This window comes from Salvelinus fontinalis, chromosome 2 (assembly GCF_029448725.1).
Source record: "Salvelinus fontinalis isolate EN_2023a chromosome 2, ASM2944872v1, whole genome shotgun sequence".
In the NCBI taxonomy this organism is placed as follows: Eukaryota; Metazoa; Chordata; class Actinopteri; order Salmoniformes; family Salmonidae; genus Salvelinus; species Salvelinus fontinalis.
In genome coordinates, this window is record NC_074666.1 from 50657238 (window position 1) to 50678736 (window position 21499).

Consider the following 21499-nt stretch of genomic DNA (forward strand, 5'->3'; position numbering starts at 1 on the left):
CAACAAAATAGGAAAAATGCCAAGGCGGGTGAATACTTTTCGCAAGCTCTCTCTCTCTCTCTCTCACTTTCACTCACGCAATCACTCACTCCTGCTGAAATTGTTGTTGCTATGTCTTTTTCACATGGATGGCAAAGTCAGCTGGCTCATCAGCCGTGCTCCCACCCAAAACAGTCGCCTGCAACAGTGACGCTACATAGTCCTTTGCCACGTCCAGTAGGCAAACGTTGTGGAACGTTGCAGATAGAAATGTCATGAATAGAGCTGACACGATAGAGCTAATCCCCAATTCTGGGTGACAGACAACCATATCTGTTCTATAACGTTCCTGTAACGTTTCACCATCCTGAACAGGCCCCTGCTCTCTTGGTCTGTTCTAATACACCTCTCTCTTCTCCAATCACAGAACTGCGTGTCTGCCCGTCATCTCTTTCTCTGCCTGCCCACTGTCTGGACAATGTAAGCCTTACTCACGCTCTCTCTCTCACTCTTTCTCTCTCTCCCTCTGAGATTATCAAAGGCTTTCTGAGGGCATACAAAACACATGTTTGGCTGTCTGTTCTGTCAGTTTGGAAACGTCTTGTTTTATCAAGTAATATTAGCCCTGTTTGGGGTATATACAGAGAATGTGTGTACATTTTCATGAGGATATAGAGGTAATGTAAAGAGAAGAAAACAAGCTCTTTCCTTCCTCACAATCGACACCAACCCCTATTTATGCTCCTGCAATGTATCCCACTTTATTTGGATAGTCCTCTATAGATGGTTCATACAATTTGCTGGTCTGTACCACTTGATGGTGTTAGGGGTAGGGTGAGATTGGATAAATGTGGCCTGTAAACCATCTGTAGGGTACTATCGAAATAAAATGTTACAAATGCAGTCTTTTCCACGCGTCACAGCATAGCATGCCACACTCGCCTGGGTCTAAATTGCCTGGGGGAAAATATTTTGCAGCATTCAATTGAATTCACCATTGCCACGTGTCTTCATCATCCCCAGGGAAATAAAAATATATTTTGTGTCTGCCTTTCTTTCACGGATTTTGTCCCAGGCGAGTGCGGCATGCTGTGCTGTGCTGTGCTGTGACTCGCACACAAAAAAAGACTGCATCTGTACCCTGGCCTGCAATCCTGTTCAGTGGCTGACTGTGAGTGTGTTTCAGGGGAAAAGATCACCCCCTGCCTGTCACTACCCGCTGGTGATCCCTCTCCACCGCCACCTGCTGCTGTTCCACAGGGTAGGAAATTCTAGTCTACATGGGGACTAGAAACAATGCTTTCATCCTAAATGATACCCTATTCCCTATTTAGTGTGCTACTTTTGACCAGGGCCCATAGGCGTCTGGTCAAACGTAGTGCACTATATAGGAAATAGGGTGCTATTTGGGACACACAGTGATTCAAATCTTTAGAGTGATATATGCTTGATGAAAAAATGACTTATTTTCTCTTGTTTCCTCTTCATGTTCTCTATCCCTCCCTTACTGACTGCATCTTTTCTTCTCTGCGCTCACTTGCACTCTCTCCCCATCCTTACCACAATGTCTCCACCTTTCTCTCTCCCTCTTTTCTGCCTTTCCCTCATGTTTTTCCCCTTGTATGCCCCCCTCTCCCTCCCCCCTTCTCCTTTCCCTCTCTCGCCTCCTCTCTCTTCATCTCATTCTCTCTCTCAGGTGCGCTGGCCACAGGAGAGGACTGAGTCCTACCTGTTGGTGTGTGCGGAGGGGGGAGAGCCCCAAGCTTGGGACAGACACTGCTGTGCTGAAATCTCCTGAACCCCCCACCCCACCACCCCCACCCTCACTATAGTGGGGAATGACAGACTTCTCTATTCCAACGAGGAGTCCTATTACAGTATCTTGGAATGAGAGAGTTTTGAGTATGGTGGGTGGGTGGGTGCTAAAGAAAATGCTACTCATGGCACTGAGCAGAGTACTGGGGCATAAATAAACTGAGAGCAATGGGGACAGCAGAACTGGAAACTTGCAGGCAGTTGGACAGACATGGGAAAACTAATGACTGTCACTAGAAGGAATGAGGAGATGTAAATAATAAAATGAAGGACATCTCCTGAACTACCAATCGGACAGAGGTAAAAGTGAACACTGAAAACAAAGAAAACCCCATAGGAAAAAGACATTGCTGGTTTGAGTGACAGCCAGAGGGGCCAATCAGCCTCCTCCATAAGCCAACACTCTCCAGCCCACCTGGACATTGATGCATTTTGCCCAATATTAGTGGCATGACTTATTAACAGCACCATCTAATGGTTATTCACTGTTTGAGTTTTCCTTTGTACTTTGTATCTATGCATCTAAGAGTGGATTGTGTTGAGTCTGAGAGATATTTGTTGCACTAATCTAGAGGCTCTGATTTAAAGGCATTTTAGATAAGCCTGTTTGGAGTACATAAATCACAGCTACAGTACAATATTGAGCAAGCGCTGACTGAAGTTTAAGGATAGAGTAACCTTGTCCCCAGGCTATTGGGAGCAGCGCATGTAAGCCTGGGATATCAACGAGACTTAAACACCGCGAGACTTCCGGGAATGCTTGCCAAACAGACCAAACAAACCAGGCCGGGGGTTGGGGTTTGAGAAGAAAATGATTTCTTAGTTGTTCATTTTCTCGAAATCTAAAGGCACAACCTAGATTCGAGCCAATGCCTTAAGTAGTTGAACATGTTACTAATCCAACCTTATGAAAATGACAACTTATATTGAAGGAGTGGCTTTGATTTGACAGCCTGCACATGCAGTTCAGCCCGAGACGACCTTTAGACCTGGGCTGCGGTCCAAACACTTAAAAGATACATCCTCGTCCACTTACCCTCGCCTTAAGCCCTTGGGGGAATCCCTGTCGCCCTGTCGTCCGAATGATTAGCAAAGCAAGGGAAGTTTGCATCGTAAGCCCCTCAGCCCTCGTTTTTAGTCGGCTTTGCGAGTGTACAATTGTGTTCACTCCGGGCCCTGAAACTCCCCATAATTCAATTTGTGACGTTTACACATCCACTAAGAAAACTTAAAAAGAAACATCAATGGAGAAGTCGACATAAAAGTGTAAGTAAAAACGAATGCAAATAAGTTAGAAATTCTGCTACTAATGCACATGACGGCACAAACACGTCTCGTAAAAAGTAAATATGTTTTTGTTTGGTTATCTTTTGGAAATTGTTGAAATAAAACATTTTCCTTCAGAAGTTCCAGCCAGGTTAACGTTAGTTAGGTATTCATTTGCTAGCTATTATACAGTAGGCGTATATTAATAATTATATATTTAATATACACTACCGTTTAAAAGTTTGGCGTCACTTAGAAGTGTCCTTGTTTTTGAAAGAAAAGCACATTTTTTGTCCATTAAAATAACAGCAAATTGATCAAAAATACAATGTAGACATTGTTAATGTTTTAAAGGACTATTGTTGCTTGAAACAACTGATTTCTTATGGAATATCTACTGAGGCGTACAGAGGCCCATTATCAGCAACCATCACTCCTGTGTTCCAATGGCACGTTGTGTTAGCTAATCCCAGTTTATCATTTTAAAAGTCTAATTGATTATTAGAAAACACTTTTGCAATTATGTTAGTACACTGTTCTGATTATAGAAGCAATACAAGGGCCTTCTTTTGAATAGCTGAGTATCTGGAGCATCAGCATTTGTGGGTTCGATTACAGGCTCAAAATGGCCAGAAACAAAGAACTCTCTTCTGAAACTCATCAGTCTATTCTTGTTATGAGAAATGAAGGCTATTCCATGCAAGAAATTGCCAAGAAACTGAAGATCTCGTACAACGCTGTGTACTACTCCCTTCACAGAACGGCGCAAACTGTCTCTAACCAGAATAGGAAGAAGAGTGGGAGGCCCCGGTGCACAACTGAGCAAGAGGACAAGTACATTAGAGTGTCTAGTTTGAGAAACAGAAGCCTCACAAGTCCTCAACTGGCAGCTTCATTAAATAGTACCCGCAAAACACCAGTCTCAACGTCAACAGTGAAGAGGCGACTCCGGGATGCTGGCCTTCTAGGCACAGTTCTTCTGTCCGGTGTCTGTGTTCTTTTGCCCATCTTAATCTTTTCTATTTATTGGCCAGTCTGAGATATGGCTTTTTCTTTGCAACTCTGCCTTTTGGGTGGAAGTGTCTGGGAACGAGGTTAAGGATAGAGAGATCTGAGGCAAGTGTGTCTGTTAACATTTTCTGGCGTTGTCAAGTTAGAATTAGGTCTGGACCAGGATGTTACATGCAGCTTGCTGACACTGAGCCTTCCTACAAACAGGAAGGCTAAGCACCATAATGACCTGGACCAGAGATAGGTTACACTATAGATGATGTGTACTAAAAATACATGTTGGAGAGCTATGGGACATAAGTCCAGTATAGCCAAGTAACCAACACAAGGCTATTGGTTTGAATCTCAAACTATGTGTCCTGTGCTAGCTATTATGCTGTCAAAATACTTGTGTATACACTCCTTGCTGTTTGGTAAGCCATTTTAAATCATATAGGCCTAAAATGTTCCTTTGGACATTGAGGCATGTAAGAGAATTATACTGGATTTTGAGAGAAACCGTATAGAGTACCACAGTATGAGTCATAATACCCACAAAACCTAGTGGTCAAATAGGGAAATGGTTCCAATCGTTTTTTCCACCATTCGATTTTAGAAACACTTATAATAAGGGCTGTGTTTTGTGTAGGTTTACCCTGGCGAGACTTTTTGATAGATGTGTAAATCTCTCTAGGACAAGGTGACTTTTATCTTTCTATTTGCCTGTTTGACATCTAGGTTTGTGGGTATTATGACACCTTCATCGTGGGGCTGTATACTACAAAATATGCACTGTATACTGTAGGTTGCAAGGCCTTTTGTATTTGAGCAATACTTGAGATGTACATGAGGAAGAGCACGATTGTCACTCACTGGGTACTATAAAAGGTCATACATTTGTGACTACATTTTGTTTTCAATAGGTGTCATTATACACGGAGTATACAAAAGATTAAGAACACCTGCACTTTCCATGACATAGACTGACCAGGTGAATCCAGGTGAAGGCTATGATCCCTTATTGATGTAACTTGTTAACCTGTCTAGCCCCGGGTTGCCGCTAGCGGCACACCCCCCCCACCCCCACTGAAAAGGCAGAGCCGCGAAATTCAAAAAAAATATATTTTTTTAATATTTAACTTTCACACATTAAAGTCCAATACAGCTAATGAAAGACACAGATCTTGTGAATCCAGCCAACATGTCCGATTTTTAAAATGTTTTACAGGGAAGACACAATATGTAAAGATGTAAATCTATTAGCTAAACACATTAGCATAATCCACCATCTTTTCTTTGTCCACCAACACCAGTAGCTATCACCAATTCGGCTAAACTAAGATATTGATAGCCACCAACCAAGAAAAAACCTCCTCAGATGACAGTCTGATAACATATTTATGGTATAGGATAGGTTTTGTTAGAAAAATGTGCATATTTCAGGTAGATGTCATAGTTTACAATTGCACCCACCGTCACAAATGGACTAGAATAATTACAATGAGCAACGTGTTTACCTAACTACTAATCATCAAACATTTCGTAAAAATACACAGCATACACTAATCGAAAGACACAGATCCTGTGAATACAGACAATATTTCAGATTTTCTAAGTGTCTTACAGCGAAAACACAATAAATCGTTATATTAGCATAGCACATGTGCAAACATTACCCCAGCATTGATTCTAGCCAAAGAGAGCGATAACGTAAACATCGCCAAAATATATTAATTTTTTCACTAACCTTCTCAGAATTCTTCAGATGACACTCCTGTAACATCACATTACAACATACATATACAGTTTGTTCGGAAATGTGCATATTTAGCCACCAAAATCATGGTTAGACAATGAGAAAAGTAGCCCAGCTGGTCAGAAAATGTCGTGCGCCATATTAGACAGTGATCTAGTCGTATACATAAATACTCATAAACGTGACTAAAAAATATAGGGTGGACAGCGATTGATAGACAATTTAATTCTTAATACAATCGCGGAATTACATTTTTTAAATTATCCTTACTTTTCAATACAGTTTGCGCCAAGCGAAGCTACGTCAAAAAAGATGGCGTCCTAAGCCACTAACATTTTTCGACAGAAACACGATTTATCATAATAAATTGTTCCTACTTTGAGCTGTTCTTCCATCAGAATCTTGGTCAAAGAATCCTTTCTTGGGTCTAATCGTCTTTTGGTCGAAAGCTGTCCTCTTGCCATGTAGAAATGCACATTGCGTTCGGCATGAACTGGAACGGTGCCCAGAGATTCACAGTGGCTCAGAAATAAATGTCCCAAAATCGCACTAAACAGATATAAATTGCTATAAAACGCTTTAAATTAACTACCTTATGATGTTTTTAACTCCCATAACGAGTAAAAATATGACCGGAGAAATATAACTGGCTACACTAATGCTTGGAAAAACAGTAGGTCGGTGTCCTCCGCGCGCCTGACGCACCAAGAAAAGAGTTCCTACCTACAGGATTTTTTCATTTATAGTGGCTGTGATTGGGCAATCGATACCATTCAAAGCGTCATCACGTAAAGGCATCCAGGGGAAGACGTAAGCAGTGTCCGTATACTCATAGGAATAACAGTGGCCTTAAAACTGACTCCAGAACAGGGGCCAAAATGTGTGAAATCTGACTCCATGTCAGGGAAATTGCTGTAGAATGAGTTCTGTTCCACTCAGAGACAAAATTTCAACGCCTATAGAAACTATAGACTGTTTTCTATCCAATAATAGTAATAATATGCATATTGTACGATCAAGAATTTTGTAGGAAGCCGTTTCAAAAATTACACGATTTCCATAAATAGTGACAACAGCACCCCCTAGCCTTAACAGGTTTTAAATCCACTTCAATCTGTGTAGGTGAAGGGGAGGAGACAGGTTAAAGAAGGATTGTTAAACCTTGAGACAATTGACACAGATTGTGTATGTGTGCCACTCAGAGGGTGAATGGGCAAGACAACATATTTAAGAGCTTTTGAACGGGGTATGGTAGTAGGTGCCAAGCACACCGAATTATGGCAAGAACTGAAACGCTGCTGGGTTTTTCACGCTCAACAGTTTGCTGTGTGTTTCAAGAATGGTCCACCACCCAAAGGACATCCAGCCAACTTGACACAACTGTGGGAAGCATTGGAGTCAACATGGGCCAGCATCCCTGTGGAATGCTTTCGACACTTTGAGTCCATGCCGCAACGGATTGCGGCTCTTCTGAGGGCAAAAGGGAGGGGGGCGGGTTGCAACTCAGCATTAGGAAGGTGTTCCTAATGTTTGGTATGCTCAGTTTATATATATGTTGTATTACTGAGATGCCTTAACGTTCAATTGCACATATTTAATCATCTTTTGGAAACAATATGAATTATACTAATAAAATCTTTATTATGGATCTATCTCGCTTGGCTCATGAATGAAGTACGACATAGCCTATAGTGCCCCTATGTGGTCGAACAATTATGAAACGCTTTGTCAAGCATGCATATTTTTAAGGGAATTATTACTTTTTGCTGTGATAACTACAACACATGGCCAAAAGTATGTGCAAAAGCACCCCTTCAAACTAGTGGATTCGGCTATTTCAGCCACTCCCGTTGCTGACAGATGTATAAAATCAAGCACACAGGCATGCAATCTCCATAGACAAACATTGGCAGTAGAATGGCCTTACTGAAGAGCTCAATGACTTTCAACGTGGTGCCGTCATATGATGCCACCTTTCCAACAAGTCAGTTCGTAAAAATGTATGCCCTGCTGTAGCCTCCCCGGTCAACTGTAAGTGCTGTTATTGGGAAGTGAAAAACTCTAGAAGCAACAACGGCCCACCCGAGAAGTAGTAGGCCACACAAGCTCACAGAACGGGTCCACAGAGTGCTGAAACGTGTGGCACGTAAAAATCGTCTGTCCTCGGTTGCAACACTCTCTACTGAGTTCCAAACTGCCTCTGGAAGCAACATCAGCACAAGAACTGTTCCTCCGGAGCTTCATGAAATGGGTTTCCATGGCCAAGCAGAGGAGTAGCCTAAGTAGCCTAAGATCATCATGCTTAATGCCAAGCGTCGGCTGGAGTGGTGTTAAACTTGCCGCCATTGGACTCTGGAGCCGTGGAAACGCGTTTTCTGGAGTGATGAATCACGCTTCACCATTTGACAGTCCGACGGACGAGTCAGGTTTGGCGGGTTGTCACCTCTCAGTGTCTGTGGACCATGATTTATGAGCATGAAGAAGAGCAGGGAAGAGCTTAAAACGTAGATGATAGTCCACCGACGCTAAGACGTGATAGTCCGGCTTCCCATTGTAACATAGCTAGTGGCTCTGAGACCATCATCCATGGGGGATACACAACCCGAATATGCACCTCCCCATAATCCCCAACCAACGCGCCTGCGGTATGCGTCCTCTATTCATTTGAATGTGTTGACAGTTGAAAACATTGCTTGAGCTTTACTGAGAATTTGAAAAGTATGAAAGCCAATTATGCAATATTCTAGAACACTGCTGTGCGTATGCGTAGGATGAATTCGGATTTCCTTCTTCTGTAACCTGTTTCGACATCTATCCAACATATTAGCACACCACATTATACATTTCTGAAATCTTCAAGATGTTTCCTATGAAACATAATATTGGCAACTTTTTTAAGGATTTTGATGCACCAGTACATAAAATGCACATTTACATCACAGTTTGGCACAGTGCATTATTTATGTCAGTTTTAGAACCTTCTATAGAAAGGTTTGTGGTCATAGGCACATCCTTACAAATGTAGATGCTGGGGTAATAAAGAATACTTGCAAAGAAAAACTAGGAAGAAAATTGCCAACCATGTGGAAGTCAAAATGAATAGGTCTTTAATGTCTGTCTCAGGAAAGTCCAGGACTTCCCCCAGCCATCCTATGAGGGAAGAACCACCCTCTTTCTCCTCTGGGTCCCCAATGAATAAAGTGCATTTGGAAAGTATTCAGACTCCTTGACTTTTTCCACATTTTGTTACGTTACAGCCTTATTCTAAAATTGATTAAATAGTTTTTCCCCTCAACAATCTACACACAATACCCCATAATGACAAAATAAAAACAGGTTTTTAGATTTTTTGCAAATTTGTATTAAAAAGAAAATCTTGAAATATCACGTTTACTTCAGACCCTTTACTCAGTACTTTGTTGAAGCACCTTTGGCAGCAATTACAGCCTTGAATCTTTTTGGGTATGATGCTACAAGCTTGGCACACCTGTATTTGGGGAGTTTCTCCCATTCTTCTCTGCAGATCCTCTCAAGCTATGTCAGGTTGAATAGGGAGCATTGCTGCAGAGCTAATTTCACGTCTCTCCAGAGATGTTCTATCGGGTTCAAGTCCAGGCTCTGGCTGAGCCACTCAAGGACATTCAGAGACTTGTCCTAAAACCAGTCCTGCGTTGTCTTGGATGTGTGCTTAGGGTCGTTGTCCTGTTGGAAGGCGAACCTTCGCCCCAGTCTGAGGTCCTGAGCGCTCTGGAGCAGGTTTACATCAAGGATCTCTCTTTACTTTGCTCTGTTCATCTTTCCCTCGATACTGACTAGTCTCCCAGTCCCTGCCACTGAAAAACATCCCCACAGCATGATGCTGCCACCACCATGCTTCCCCATAGGGATGGTGCCAGGTTTCCTCCAGACGTGACGCTTGTCATTCAGGCAAAAAAGTTCAATCTTGGTTTCATCAGGCCAGTGAATCTTGTTTCCCATGGTCTGAAAGTCTTTAGGTGTCTTTTGGCAAACTCCAAACAGGCTGTCATGTGCCTTTTTCTGGGGAGTGGCTTCTGTCTGGCTACTCTACCATAAAGGCCTGATTGTGGAGTGCTACAGAGATAGTTGTCCTTCTGGAAGGTTCTCCCATCTCCTCAGAGGAACTCTGGAGCTCTGTCAGTCACCCGTGTGTTCTTGTTTACCTTCCTGACCAAGGCTCTTCTCCTCTGATTGCTCAGTTGGCCTGGCGGCCAGCTCTAGAAAGAGTCTTGGTGGTTCCAAACTTCTTCCATTTAAGAATGATGGAGGCCACTGTGTTCTTGGGGACCTTCAATGCTGCAGAAAGTTTTTGGTACTCTTCCCCAGATCTGTGCCTCGACACAATCCTGTCACAATCCTGCAATTTCAACTTCTCCCTGACCGTCTGTATTACCTACATGTTTCAAGCCGACCACCATAGTCGCTGTGCCCAAGAATACCAAGGTAACCTGTCTAAATGACTATCGACCCTTAACACTCACAGGAAATGCTTTGAAAGGCTGGTCATTGCTTACATCAACACCATCATCCCAGACACCCTGGACACATTCTAATTTGCATACTGCCCCAACAGATCCACAGAATCACTGGTCACTTTAATAATGTTTACGTACTGCTTGACTCATTTCATATGTATATACTGTATACTATTCTACTGTATTTTAGTCAATGCCACTCCGACATTGCTCGTCCTAATATTTATATATTTCTTAATTCCATTCTTTTACATTTAGATTTGTGTATTGTTGTAAATTGTGAGATACTACTACACTGTTGGAGCTAGGAACACAAGCATTTTGCTACACCCGCAATAACATCTGCTAAAATGTGATTTGATTTGATTTGAGATGACGCAATCTCTACTACACTGTACAATGCCCTTTCCCACCTGGACAAAAGAAACACCTATGTGAGAATGCTGTTCATTGACTACAGCTCAGCATTCAACACCATAGTGCCCTCGAAATTCATGATTAAGATAAGGTCCCTGGGACTGGATCCTGGACTTCCTGAAGGGCATCCCTAGGTGGTGAGGGTAGGCAACAACACATCTGGCCCCTCAGGGGAGCGTGCTAAGTCCCCTCCTGGACTTCCTGTTCACCCACGACTGCGTGGCCACGCACAACTCCAACACCATCCCTACGTTTGCAGACGACCCGACGGTGGTAGGCCTGATCACTGATTATGAGAAAGCCTATATGGAGAAGGTCAGAGACCTGACAGTGTGGTGCCAGGACAACAGCGTCATCGTTAGTAAGACAAAGGAACTGATCGAGGACTACAGGAAACGGAGGGCCGAGCATGCCCCCATTCACATTGACGGGGCTGTAGTGGAGTGGGTCGAGAACTTCAAGTTCCTCTGTGTCCACATCACTAAGGATCTATCATGGTCCAAACACACCAACACAGTTGTGAAGCGGGCATGACAATGCCTCTCCCCCCTCAGGAGGCTGAAAAGATTTTGCATCGGCCCCCAGATCCTCAAAAAGTTCTACAGCTGCATCATCGAGAGTATCTTGACTGGCTGCATCACCTCTTGGTATGGCAACTGCTTGGCATCCGATCGCAAGGCGTAACAGAGGGTAGTGCGTACGGTCCAGTACATCACTGGGGCCGATCTCCCTGCCATCCAGGACCTCTATACCAGGCGGTGTCAGAGGAAGGCCCAAAAATGTGTCAAAAACTCCAGCCATTCAAGCCACAGACTGTTCTCTCTGCTACAGCACAGCAATTAGTACCAGTGCTTCAAGTCTTCAAGTTAATTACTTAAAAATCATACAATGTGATTTTCTGGATTTTTGTTTTGGATTCCATCCCTCACAGTTGAAGTGTACCTATGATAAAAATTACAGACCTCTACATGCTTTGTAAGTAGGAAAACCTGCAAAATCGGCAGTGTATCAAATACTTGTTCTCCCCACTTTATATACAGTACCAGTCAAAGTTTGGACACACATACTCTTCAAGTACTTCAAGTGATTTTCTTTATTTTTACTAGAATAGTGAAGACATCAAAACTATGAAATAACACATATGGAATCATGTAGTAACCATTTTTTTTTTAAACAAATCCCCAAAATATATTTTAGATTTTATATTCTTCAAAGTAGCCACCCTTTGCCTCGATGACAGCTTTGCACACTCTTGGCATTCTCTCAACCAGCTTCATGTGGTAGTCACCTTTCAATTAACAGGTGTGCCTTGTTAAAAGTACATTCGTTGAAATTCTTTCCTTTCCTGTGTTTGTTCCAATCAGTTGTGTTGTGACAAGGTAGGGTTGGTATGCAGAAGACCATTTGGTAAAAGACCAAGTCCATATTATTGCAAGAACAGCTCAAATAAGCAAAGAGAAACGACAGTCTATCATTACTTTAAGACATGAAGGTCAGTCAATAGGGAAAATGTAAGAACTTTGAGTGCAGTTGCAAAAAAATTCAGGCACTATGATGAAACTGGCTCTCATGAAGACCGCTACAGGAAAGGAAGACCCTGCTTAAGACTTGTTTATCTAGCCACTGCCAGCAACCACTAATAACTGTAAAAATAGTAATATTAGTGGTCATGTCATTAAGTTTTACAATCTCTTTCACATACTTTGAGATGATATGGGGCTGAAATATAAAAAATATGCTTTGTAAATAATCCCAAAGAGTGGATTGTAGTCTGTGTTTAGACTACTTTCATTGTAAGGAAACAAACAATATTTTTTGTTTTGTTAGGGTGAACTCACCCTTTAAGCACAATAAAACTTGGTAAGGAAACATAAGTAATTAAAACATTTGGGGAATCTACCTCATCAAGCTAAATTAAATGTTACAAAACCATAGTGGTTACAGAACAAGACCAATCCCATGATGCCTCACTACTAGCCTCTAGTTATGAGCTTCAGTCCTTGATTAGAGGGAACAATAAAACAAAATGCAGTGGAAATGGCTTCGAGGTCCAGAGTTGAGTTTGAGGGCTTTAGAGGAATGCTGTAAGAATCCCATGTTTTAGGATTGTTCAACTTCACGTTCTAGTTCAAAACCATATTGCCCATTCTTGTTAGGAGTGTTTCCTGGTTACAGGCAAGTGGCTCATGCATATAGCAAACAGACAGAAAACATATGACCACCGTAGTGTGTAATGTGTTTGTATATGGATATATATTATTATTATTATTATTAAATCAGTGTACAGGTGTGGTTGGAAGTACTTGTTTGAACAATGTTTTATGTTGGACCCCAGATGAGCTTGACTTTAGTTACTATGGATGCAGCGAAATTAAACATCCAATTTGACAAGTTTTATGTTTCAGTCAGACCCTCCTCACTTTTCCTCAAACTCTACTGGTATCTAGAACTGTACCTGTCTCTCCCACTGGTCAAGCAACTAATCAGCTCATTTGTATACTAGTGATATATACAGATACTGTAGTCTTTCAAAACATGTACCCCACCCTCTAAAGCAGTGGTTTTAGAGGGTAAAGTCCCATCCACTGGGATTAGAATTATACTGAACAAAATATAAATGCAAAATGGAACAATTTCAAAGATTTTCCTGAGTTACAGTTCATATGAGGAAATCAGTCAATTTAAATTAATTAAATAGGCTGTAATATATGGATATATGATATATGGATTTCACATGACTACAGATATGCATCTGTTTGGTCACAGATACCGTAAAGAAAATGGGCCTCACAATGGGCCTCGGGATCTTGTCAAAGTATTTTCTGTGCATTCAAATTGCCATCGATAAAATGCAATTGTGTTCGTTGTCTGTAGCTTATGCCTGCCCATACCGTAACCCCACCGCCACCATGGGGCACTCTGTTCACAAAGTTGACATCAGCAATCTGCTTGCCCACACAACGCGTGGTCTGTGGTTGTGAGGCTGGTTGGACATACTGCTAAATTCTCTCAAATTAAGTTGGAGGCGGTTTGTGGTAAATTAGAAATGAACATTCAATCATCTGCGACAGCTATGATGGACATTCCTGCAGTCAGCATGCCAATTGTACGCTCCCTCAAAACTTGAGACATCTGTGGCATTGTGTTGTGTGACAAAACTGCACATTTTAGAGTGGCCTTTTATTGTCCCCAGCACAAGGTGCATCTGTGTATTGATCGTGCTGTTTAATGAGCTTCTTGATATGCCACACCTGTCAGGTGGATGGTCACTAACAGGGATGTAAACTAATTTGTGCACAACATTTAAGAGAATTAAGTTTTTTGTAAAAATGGAAAATTTCAGGGATCTTTTATTTCAGTTCATGAAACATGGGACCAACACTTTACATGTTGCGTTCATATTTGTGTTCAGTGTTGAAGGCCTTTATTTTATTATAATTTTTTTTTTTTAATCCCCTTTTCTCCCCAATTTTCGTGGTATTCAATCGCTAGTAATTACTATCTTGTCTCATCGCTACAACTCCCGTAAGGGCTCGGGAGAGACGAAGGTCGAAAGCCACGCATCCTCCGAGGCACAACCCAACCAAGCCGCACTGCTTCTTTAACACAGCGCGCCTCCAACCCGGAAGCCAGCCGCACCAATGTGTTGGAGGAAACACCGTGCACCTGGCCCCCTTGGTTAGCGCGCACTGCGCCCAGCCCGCCACAGGAGTCGCTGGAGCACGATGAGACAAGGAAATCCCTACCGGCCAAACCCTCCCTAACCCGGACAACGCTAGCCCAATTGTGCATCGCCCCATGGACCTCCCGGTCGCGGCCGGCTGCGACAGAGCCTGGGGGCGAACCCAGAGACTCTGGTGGCGCAGTTAGCACTGCGCTGCGGTGCCCTAGACCACTGAGCCACCCGGGACTGAAGGCCTTTATTATCCAAAGCTTGGGAAATCCTTTTGGCATTTTAAGCTTCACAACATTTCTTAAAACAAAAAAAATCACCATGAAACGTCAAACATGCTGTATAAATAAACATCATGCAAAGAAAAAAGAAGCAAGTCAATAAAACGTGGGGGATTGTACAGGTAGGAGGATGGACGGCAAGGACAGGAGGAAAAAGCCTGTGGGCCAGGGATACAGTTCATTTTAAAGCACACATTGATAAGGCATCACTCCACAAAAACATACCATTAACCATTTCCACTGACAGCCTTTTCATCCCTGTACGGGTTGTGAATGGTACATTTTGTCATTGATAGGAGCCTAAATTGGAACGCAGTGGCTGTACAGTAACATGCTAGGTGAACTCATATAAGTCCCTGGGGGTCCACATTGACAGTGGGCTGTGCTTGCACACCCATGTGGAGAGTGTGTGCTCACGCATTCATTCCAACAGTACTTGCACTTCCTGCGTCGACTCCGGGTTGTTACATGGTTTGGTAACCTGACGGTGCAGCTCAAAGCCCAAATCTTGAGACTGACCAAGACAGCACGGAAGATTATAGGCATGACACTTTCCTCCTCTTTCCAGGACATTTTCGAGGAGACCATCATCAGACAGGCCAGAAAGGTCATATGGGACCCCACACATGCACTCGACAAAGAGTTCCAGCTGATTCCATCGAGGAGGCGTTATAGGGCTGAACAGATAAAAACGTTTGTTTGTGCCCGTCAATAAAACTGCTTAGCAGCAGGGGAGACATTAAGGCAGACGAGGGAGAAAGCAATGACGGACAAGAGCCTGGCCTGTAGGCCTTCATCATGTGGAACTGCCACCTAGTCACAGCCATGAACTTATGAACTACTTGTATGTGTTGGGTGCGTACAGTATGATGGGGTGTTATTCTCAAATATTCTATGTATTTATGTGGAAGCAGCAGCACTCTCTACTGTTCAAGTCATTTACGTAGTTGACCATTGACTGACTCACCTTTTCCTCAATCTCTCTGCATTACCTCAACTGGACACAAGGAGGCAGTGCTTTTCAAATGGTCACTGATGTGTTTTTTTTAATATAATCAAATCAAATTTTATTGGTCACATACACATATTTAGCAGATGATATTGCGGGTGTAGTGGATGTTATTGCGGGTGTAGCGAAATGCTTGTGACGCATTTAGCTTTGGTGCTAGACTGTCTCTACTTTGTGGCAAGGTAACAACAAAGGAATTTGCCTAAGGCAGAAACAAGTAAAGTTGCCTGTAGACGCTAATATAAATTTTGCATCTTCCCTACTAATGGTTAAGGTTCGGGTTGGGGAATGGGAAGCTGATCCTATATCTGTTCCTAGGTGAAACTTAGGTGAAACTTCACTCCAGCAACACAGCATTAATCAACCCATATAATACCCAGCTGTAGTATACATAAAAAAGGGGCTGGGTTTGTGTTGAGAGGGCATGTTGTTGGCGCCCTCATGTGCCTGGCGGCGGTAGTAGCGGCGCAGGGCTTGGCTGCCCGGGTGGCACTGGCACATGTGGAGGAAGTACTCGTCGGGCTGGTTGGATGTGTAGCCGCAGTCCTCGCACACGAAGATCTTGGAACGACGCTGGCGGTAGGCATACTGCTGGAAAACGCCATGGATCTTCCTCAGGTGGGACTCGAGGGAGCAGCGCTGGGTGAAGGCCTTGTCGCACAGCTCGCAGCGGTACGGACGGATACCTGGCGGGAGGGGAGAGAGGGTGAGGAGGGTGTGTGTGGGGGGGAGGTGGAATATGAAATAGTGTGTGTCAGGGCCGTGCACAGACCTTTCAGGGGGCAGGTGCTCAAAATGAACTCCCCCTGCTTGAACATGCGTTTTATTTCATAATGCATATCTAGAAAATCATAACATTCCAAATGCCTCTGTTGCTAATTTTTATTTTTTTTACCATGGGCAGGCTGGGTCATTCCTGTTATACAGTGCCTTTTCTGTTCCCATGAAATAACACCTCTTATTTAGATTAAAATATTTCATTCCAAAGGGCTTAAAATATCAAGTTATGTGTCCCTTACCATAAAAAAAACTAAGATATGACTCTCAAAAGGGAATTTTATGCATTTTGACCATTTTGTTTTCAGTGGATGTAGGTGTTTTTGCCATGTCCCCGCATGCTATTTATCCACTTCTACGATATTTATAAGTCATAAAATAATAAAATATTCAACATATGTATTCATTATTTTATAGTCCTACTTTTTTAAATATCTGTCATCAATTTTTTCACGATTACTGTATTTATTGTTACTGTATTTAAGATTTTCTGTGTTCCTGATTTCTACTCATTCCAGGGTTTTTCTTTGTTTGTACTATTTTCTACATTGTAGAATAATAGTGAAGACATTAAAACTATGAAATAACACATATGGAATCATGTAGTAACCAAAAAAGTGATAAACAAATCAAAATATGTTTTAACATTTTAATTCACGGAGGAGGATGGTCCTCACCTTCCTCCTCTGAGGAGCCTCCACTAGTGTGTGCGTGTGTGTATATGTTTACATGCTTGTCACCTGTGTGTGTGCGTGTTTGCAAGTTCCCCATCTCTGTGTGTGTGTGCATGTGTGTGTTTTCACACATCTCACCTGTGTGTGTCTGTGTCTGTGAGTATTGCATGCCTCACCTGTGTGAGTGCGCATGTGCCTCTTTAGGTCGAAGGTGTCGTTGAAGCCCTTGCCACAGTAGCGGCAGGGGTGTCTCTTCACCATGCTGTGGCACTTGAGGTGGCGCGTCAACATGCACTGCAGGGGGAACACCTTGTCACATTCTGAACACATGAAGTCACCCGAGCTGGGGGGGACATGTGGAAGGGGCTGAGAGAGAGAAGAAAGGGACGTGGAGGTTATGACACAGACACTGCCTCTGACACTGATTCAATGTACTGTAGGGGACCTTGGACACATTCAATCAAACATGATAACTCCAAAACACTTCAAATAAGTTGTAAGTTGCGAACTCTCCTTTTACAGTATATCACACAGAAATAAATTATATTTCTAATCAACAGGTAACTTCCAAAATAAAGGAAATAACCAACATAAAGTGTAGATACTGACTGGTTTTCTGATCCATGCCCCAACCAAAAGGTATTGGTGACCAACAGATGCATATCTGTATTCCCAGTCAAATGAAATGCATAGATTAGAGCCTAATGAATTGATTTCAATTGACTGATGTCCTTATATGAACTATAACTAAGCCTAAAACATCTGGTTCTTGATGGTTGCTAGTCAGCGACAGGTACTACTATACTCCGGCAGTTCTAAACTCTGCCAGGCATGCCACTTGAATCACCCATCTCTTTGCATAGCCCAGCCATCACATGCATTTTTGTTAATTGATCCATAAAAAATTTCATGAATATCTCTGAATGATTTTGAAATAAAGTTGGCTAATGCAATTGAACGGCCAAAAGTATTGCTTATTGAAACTCCCAAAACTATTAAATTATTATAATACATTTGAAGCGATAGCCTACACGCGTGTGGTCAACTATTTAAGCATCATTGCGCACTGCTTTGAGACAAGCGTGGGGTCTCTTGAAGAATCAATCTATGTCAGATTTTTATATTCACTGAATCTCCGTTTGGATATTGCTTAGGCTACAATTAGGCAGAAGTGTAAAGTACTTAAGTAAAAATACTTTAAAGTAAAAATACTTTAAAGTACTACTTAACCTTTTCACTCGTGAGTTCCAAATATCTCTAACCGTCGCCCCTGCGTGAGTTTCTTCATGCATGTGATGTCAGAATGCTCTCACTGTTCCAAAATGTGATTGTTACGCAACAGGAGAGTTACCAGCGCTGCCCTCAAATCAAGGCACGCTGCCTGCTAATTATCTGTAGGCTATGTTTCAACTTGTTAATATCCTCCCACGATACCGTCCCTCATTTCTACCCACCATCTACTTGAAAACCCCCCACAAATGAAATGACTCCCCCCACAAACCCCCCCCCTAAAATGGTTTAATCCCTGTTTAGATTTCGCGCTACGGTTAGGCTAGGCAGTAAACTTGTATTTGGTGTGATAATCTGTGAGGTGAAAACATTTTATTTGCTTTGTGATTTGTCAAAAATGGTAAACAACTTGTCAAGTCATGTGCTCTGGTCCTTGTATGCACTGTAACAAGTACATCGACAATTTGTAATATGCTGAAAAGTGACTAAACTAAGTTCATATTTTTCAGCCAATAAAAGCAGACATCTTTGACTTTGTTTATTTGCGCCTTATAGTGAATTGCATTCTGGGATTAGGGAGTTTTGGCCAAGTCAAACATAAACAAACAGGGCTGCCATCATAAAGAATGTAGCTGCTGTTAGCTGACACGCGTTTATTTTCTAAACGACATTACATTAGTCTCTTGTGCTCACCAGAGATGTGGTACATTATAAACTAGTCTAGCAGTTAGGTCGTTAACTTATGTTTAGTTCTTTGTTTGCGAAACCTGTTATTTAGACTGGTTCGTGGAATGAGTTGGGCTGTGGATGTGTTCCGTGTGATGCTTGGATGATGAAGTTCACATTTATCTTTTAAGATGTTCTGTTCCAAATGTATAAAAGATAAAAAAACTGAAATATCACATTTACATTGTGTGTAGATTGATAAAAAAAAAACATATCTATTTAATCAATTTTAGAATGAGGCTGTAACCTAACAAAATGTGGAAAAAGTCAAGGGGTCTGAATACTTTCTGAAGGCACTGTGTATATATCTGTTTGTCACCGATACCTTAAAAAAAAAGGTGGGGGAGTGGAACAGAAAACCAGTCAGTATCTGGTATGACCACCATTTGCCTCATGCAGCGCGACACATTTTGTTCTCATAGAGTTGATCAGGCTGTTGATTGTGGCCTATGAAATGTTGACGCACCTCCTCTTCAATGGGTTCTATATGGACCCCAAAAGGGTTCTATCTGAAACCCCAAAATGATATCCTATGGGGACAGCCGAGGAACCCTTTTCTTAACCCTTTTTTTCAAAGAGTGTATCAGCCTTAATTTGGCATTCCAAGACTATCTATCTATATGTACTGTAGGCATAAAACTGTGGTTTTACAGCAATTTTTTGGTAAGATTACATTTTTCAAACAATATTAACATACACAGACGAACACAAACATCAACGAATATCACCTGCCCAGACCCACATGCTCCCACCGCCTCCATCTCCACCGTCTGCAAGTCTCGATGCCACATGACCTCAAAGTTGCCCACACCATTTCAATATTCAAATATAATGCATTTGATTCTTACACCATCCCATTGATGGAGGATCACTTGATTTCCAGTTTTCAAGTAAAAGTTTAACAGACATTTCATAGGCAGCATAGCTCGTAAAAGTTTACCTTGGCTCGGGAGACCAGAGCCAGTGCAGCAGGATGATAACAATGATTCTGGCCCATGGTCCGAGACAGGAGATTAGACCAACCATGGTCCCTGTCTGGCCCTAGCCCTGGTTCTTCCCCTGGTACTGGTCCTTGTCCACTTATTGGCCCTGCCCCAAGTGCTGAAGTCAAGGAGGAGGTATGTGGCTCTGGCAGAGCCACAGGTTTAGGGTGGTCAAGGCAGTTGACTGTTGCAGACCGTACCTCAGCATTCTCACTCACTGAAAAGGCAGGGAGACAGACTCAGAACATGCACAGACATATTATTCATGAGAAATAACCAGCATATGAGGCAACGTCAGTATCAAACTGCCTGTGAGGCTATTCTATAATATTCTATCCTCTGATTAAACAAACCTGTAACTTTCCTAAAAATTACAAGACTACAATTCAAACTAAATGCAAATACTGATCATCTTACTTATAAATATGAATTGATCAAAGCAATATGGAAATAAATACATTGTAATAAATACAGTAATTATAGAGCAAAATAATTCACATACACTGTTTGCCTCAACAACGCAGTATCTATTTTCTTCTCCCTTATTTTTTGCATTTTTACCATTTTCTAAGATACTGCTATTTACAAAATTATAAGAATACTTGTCTTTTTGAACAATATGAATAAATATAAACATATCCAGAACTGACCTGATCTGTTGTCCTCTTTCCAGTCTGTCTGCTCAGGGTCTCGCCACCTCCATCCTCCACAGGCCCCCTGTTTCTTCTTTTTCTTATACAATAGGAAGGACCGCGGCATCCTCTCTCTCTCTCTTTATTTTTCTCTCTCTCTCTCTCGTCTCTGTATGAATCTTCAACTTTCTGATCCTGAGACTACTGTTAAACGCTCCTGCGTCCCACCACTTTTGGTTTTGTGTTCAGCTACAGGACCGGGTATCACCTTACACCCCCCCCTCCCCCCACCCACCCACCCACACACACACCCTTGGTCCTTCCATCACCACCCTTCCTATACCCTCCAACCAACGTCCGTTGTCCAGGTAGCTCAAGAAAATCACAACGCTCATTTCCATAACACTCATTGCGATGGTAGGAGCGGGGGGGAGAGAGACTTTTTTTTACTGGTGCGCACCTGCGTTGACTGTGCGCCTGGGCCTCTTTTAACTGGTCCCACACTTGTTTTACATCCCAGGCTGTGAGAATCTGGCTTCCACATTCAAGCCATGCAAATGTGGGCCGGCAGTGCCTGGACAGAGGGCACGGTCGGAGTAAGAGGAGGATGCATAGAAGAGCCACAGCCTGAACTGCTAGGAAAATCTGCCTTTTCTTTTCCACCCTGCTTGAATTGTCTGGCAGATTTAGGTCGCTCAAAAAACACAGACAATGATCATTCAAATGCAATAGGAAGGGTTAATTACTCTACTGTATGCCCTCCGTTGACTGCTTGGTTTAGAGAAACGGATAACACTT

At 42.4% G+C, this 21499-nt stretch overlaps 2 protein-coding genes across 2 annotated transcripts in view; one reads left to right on the top strand and one right to left on the bottom strand.

Moving 5' to 3' along the window:
• The window catches only part of LOC129820306 (myotonin-protein kinase-like), a 39879-nt gene extending 32425 nt beyond the window's left edge, over positions 1-7454 (top strand). The window contains exons 13-15 of the mRNA XM_055877376.1: positions 407-459; positions 1055-1240; positions 1676-7454. Coding sequence (XP_055733351.1) covers positions 407-459; positions 1055-1240; positions 1676-1777 — 341 coding nt within the window. The 3' untranslated portion in view covers positions 1778-7454. The remainder of the gene's footprint in view (positions 1-406; positions 460-1054; positions 1241-1675) is intronic.
• Positions 7455-16039: 8585 nt separating this feature from the next.
• On the bottom strand, positions 16040-20828 carry LOC129867112 (putative transcription factor ovo-like protein 3). Its single transcript, XM_055940301.1, has 4 exons — positions 20720-20828; positions 20270-20286; positions 17307-17496; positions 16040-16365 (listed from the first exon to the last, which is right to left on the bottom strand). Exons 1-4 carry the CDS (start codon positions 20826-20828, stop codon positions 16040-16042), a joined length of 642 nt encoding a protein of 213 aa, XP_055796276.1.
• Between the last annotated feature and the right edge of the window lie 671 nt (positions 20829-21499).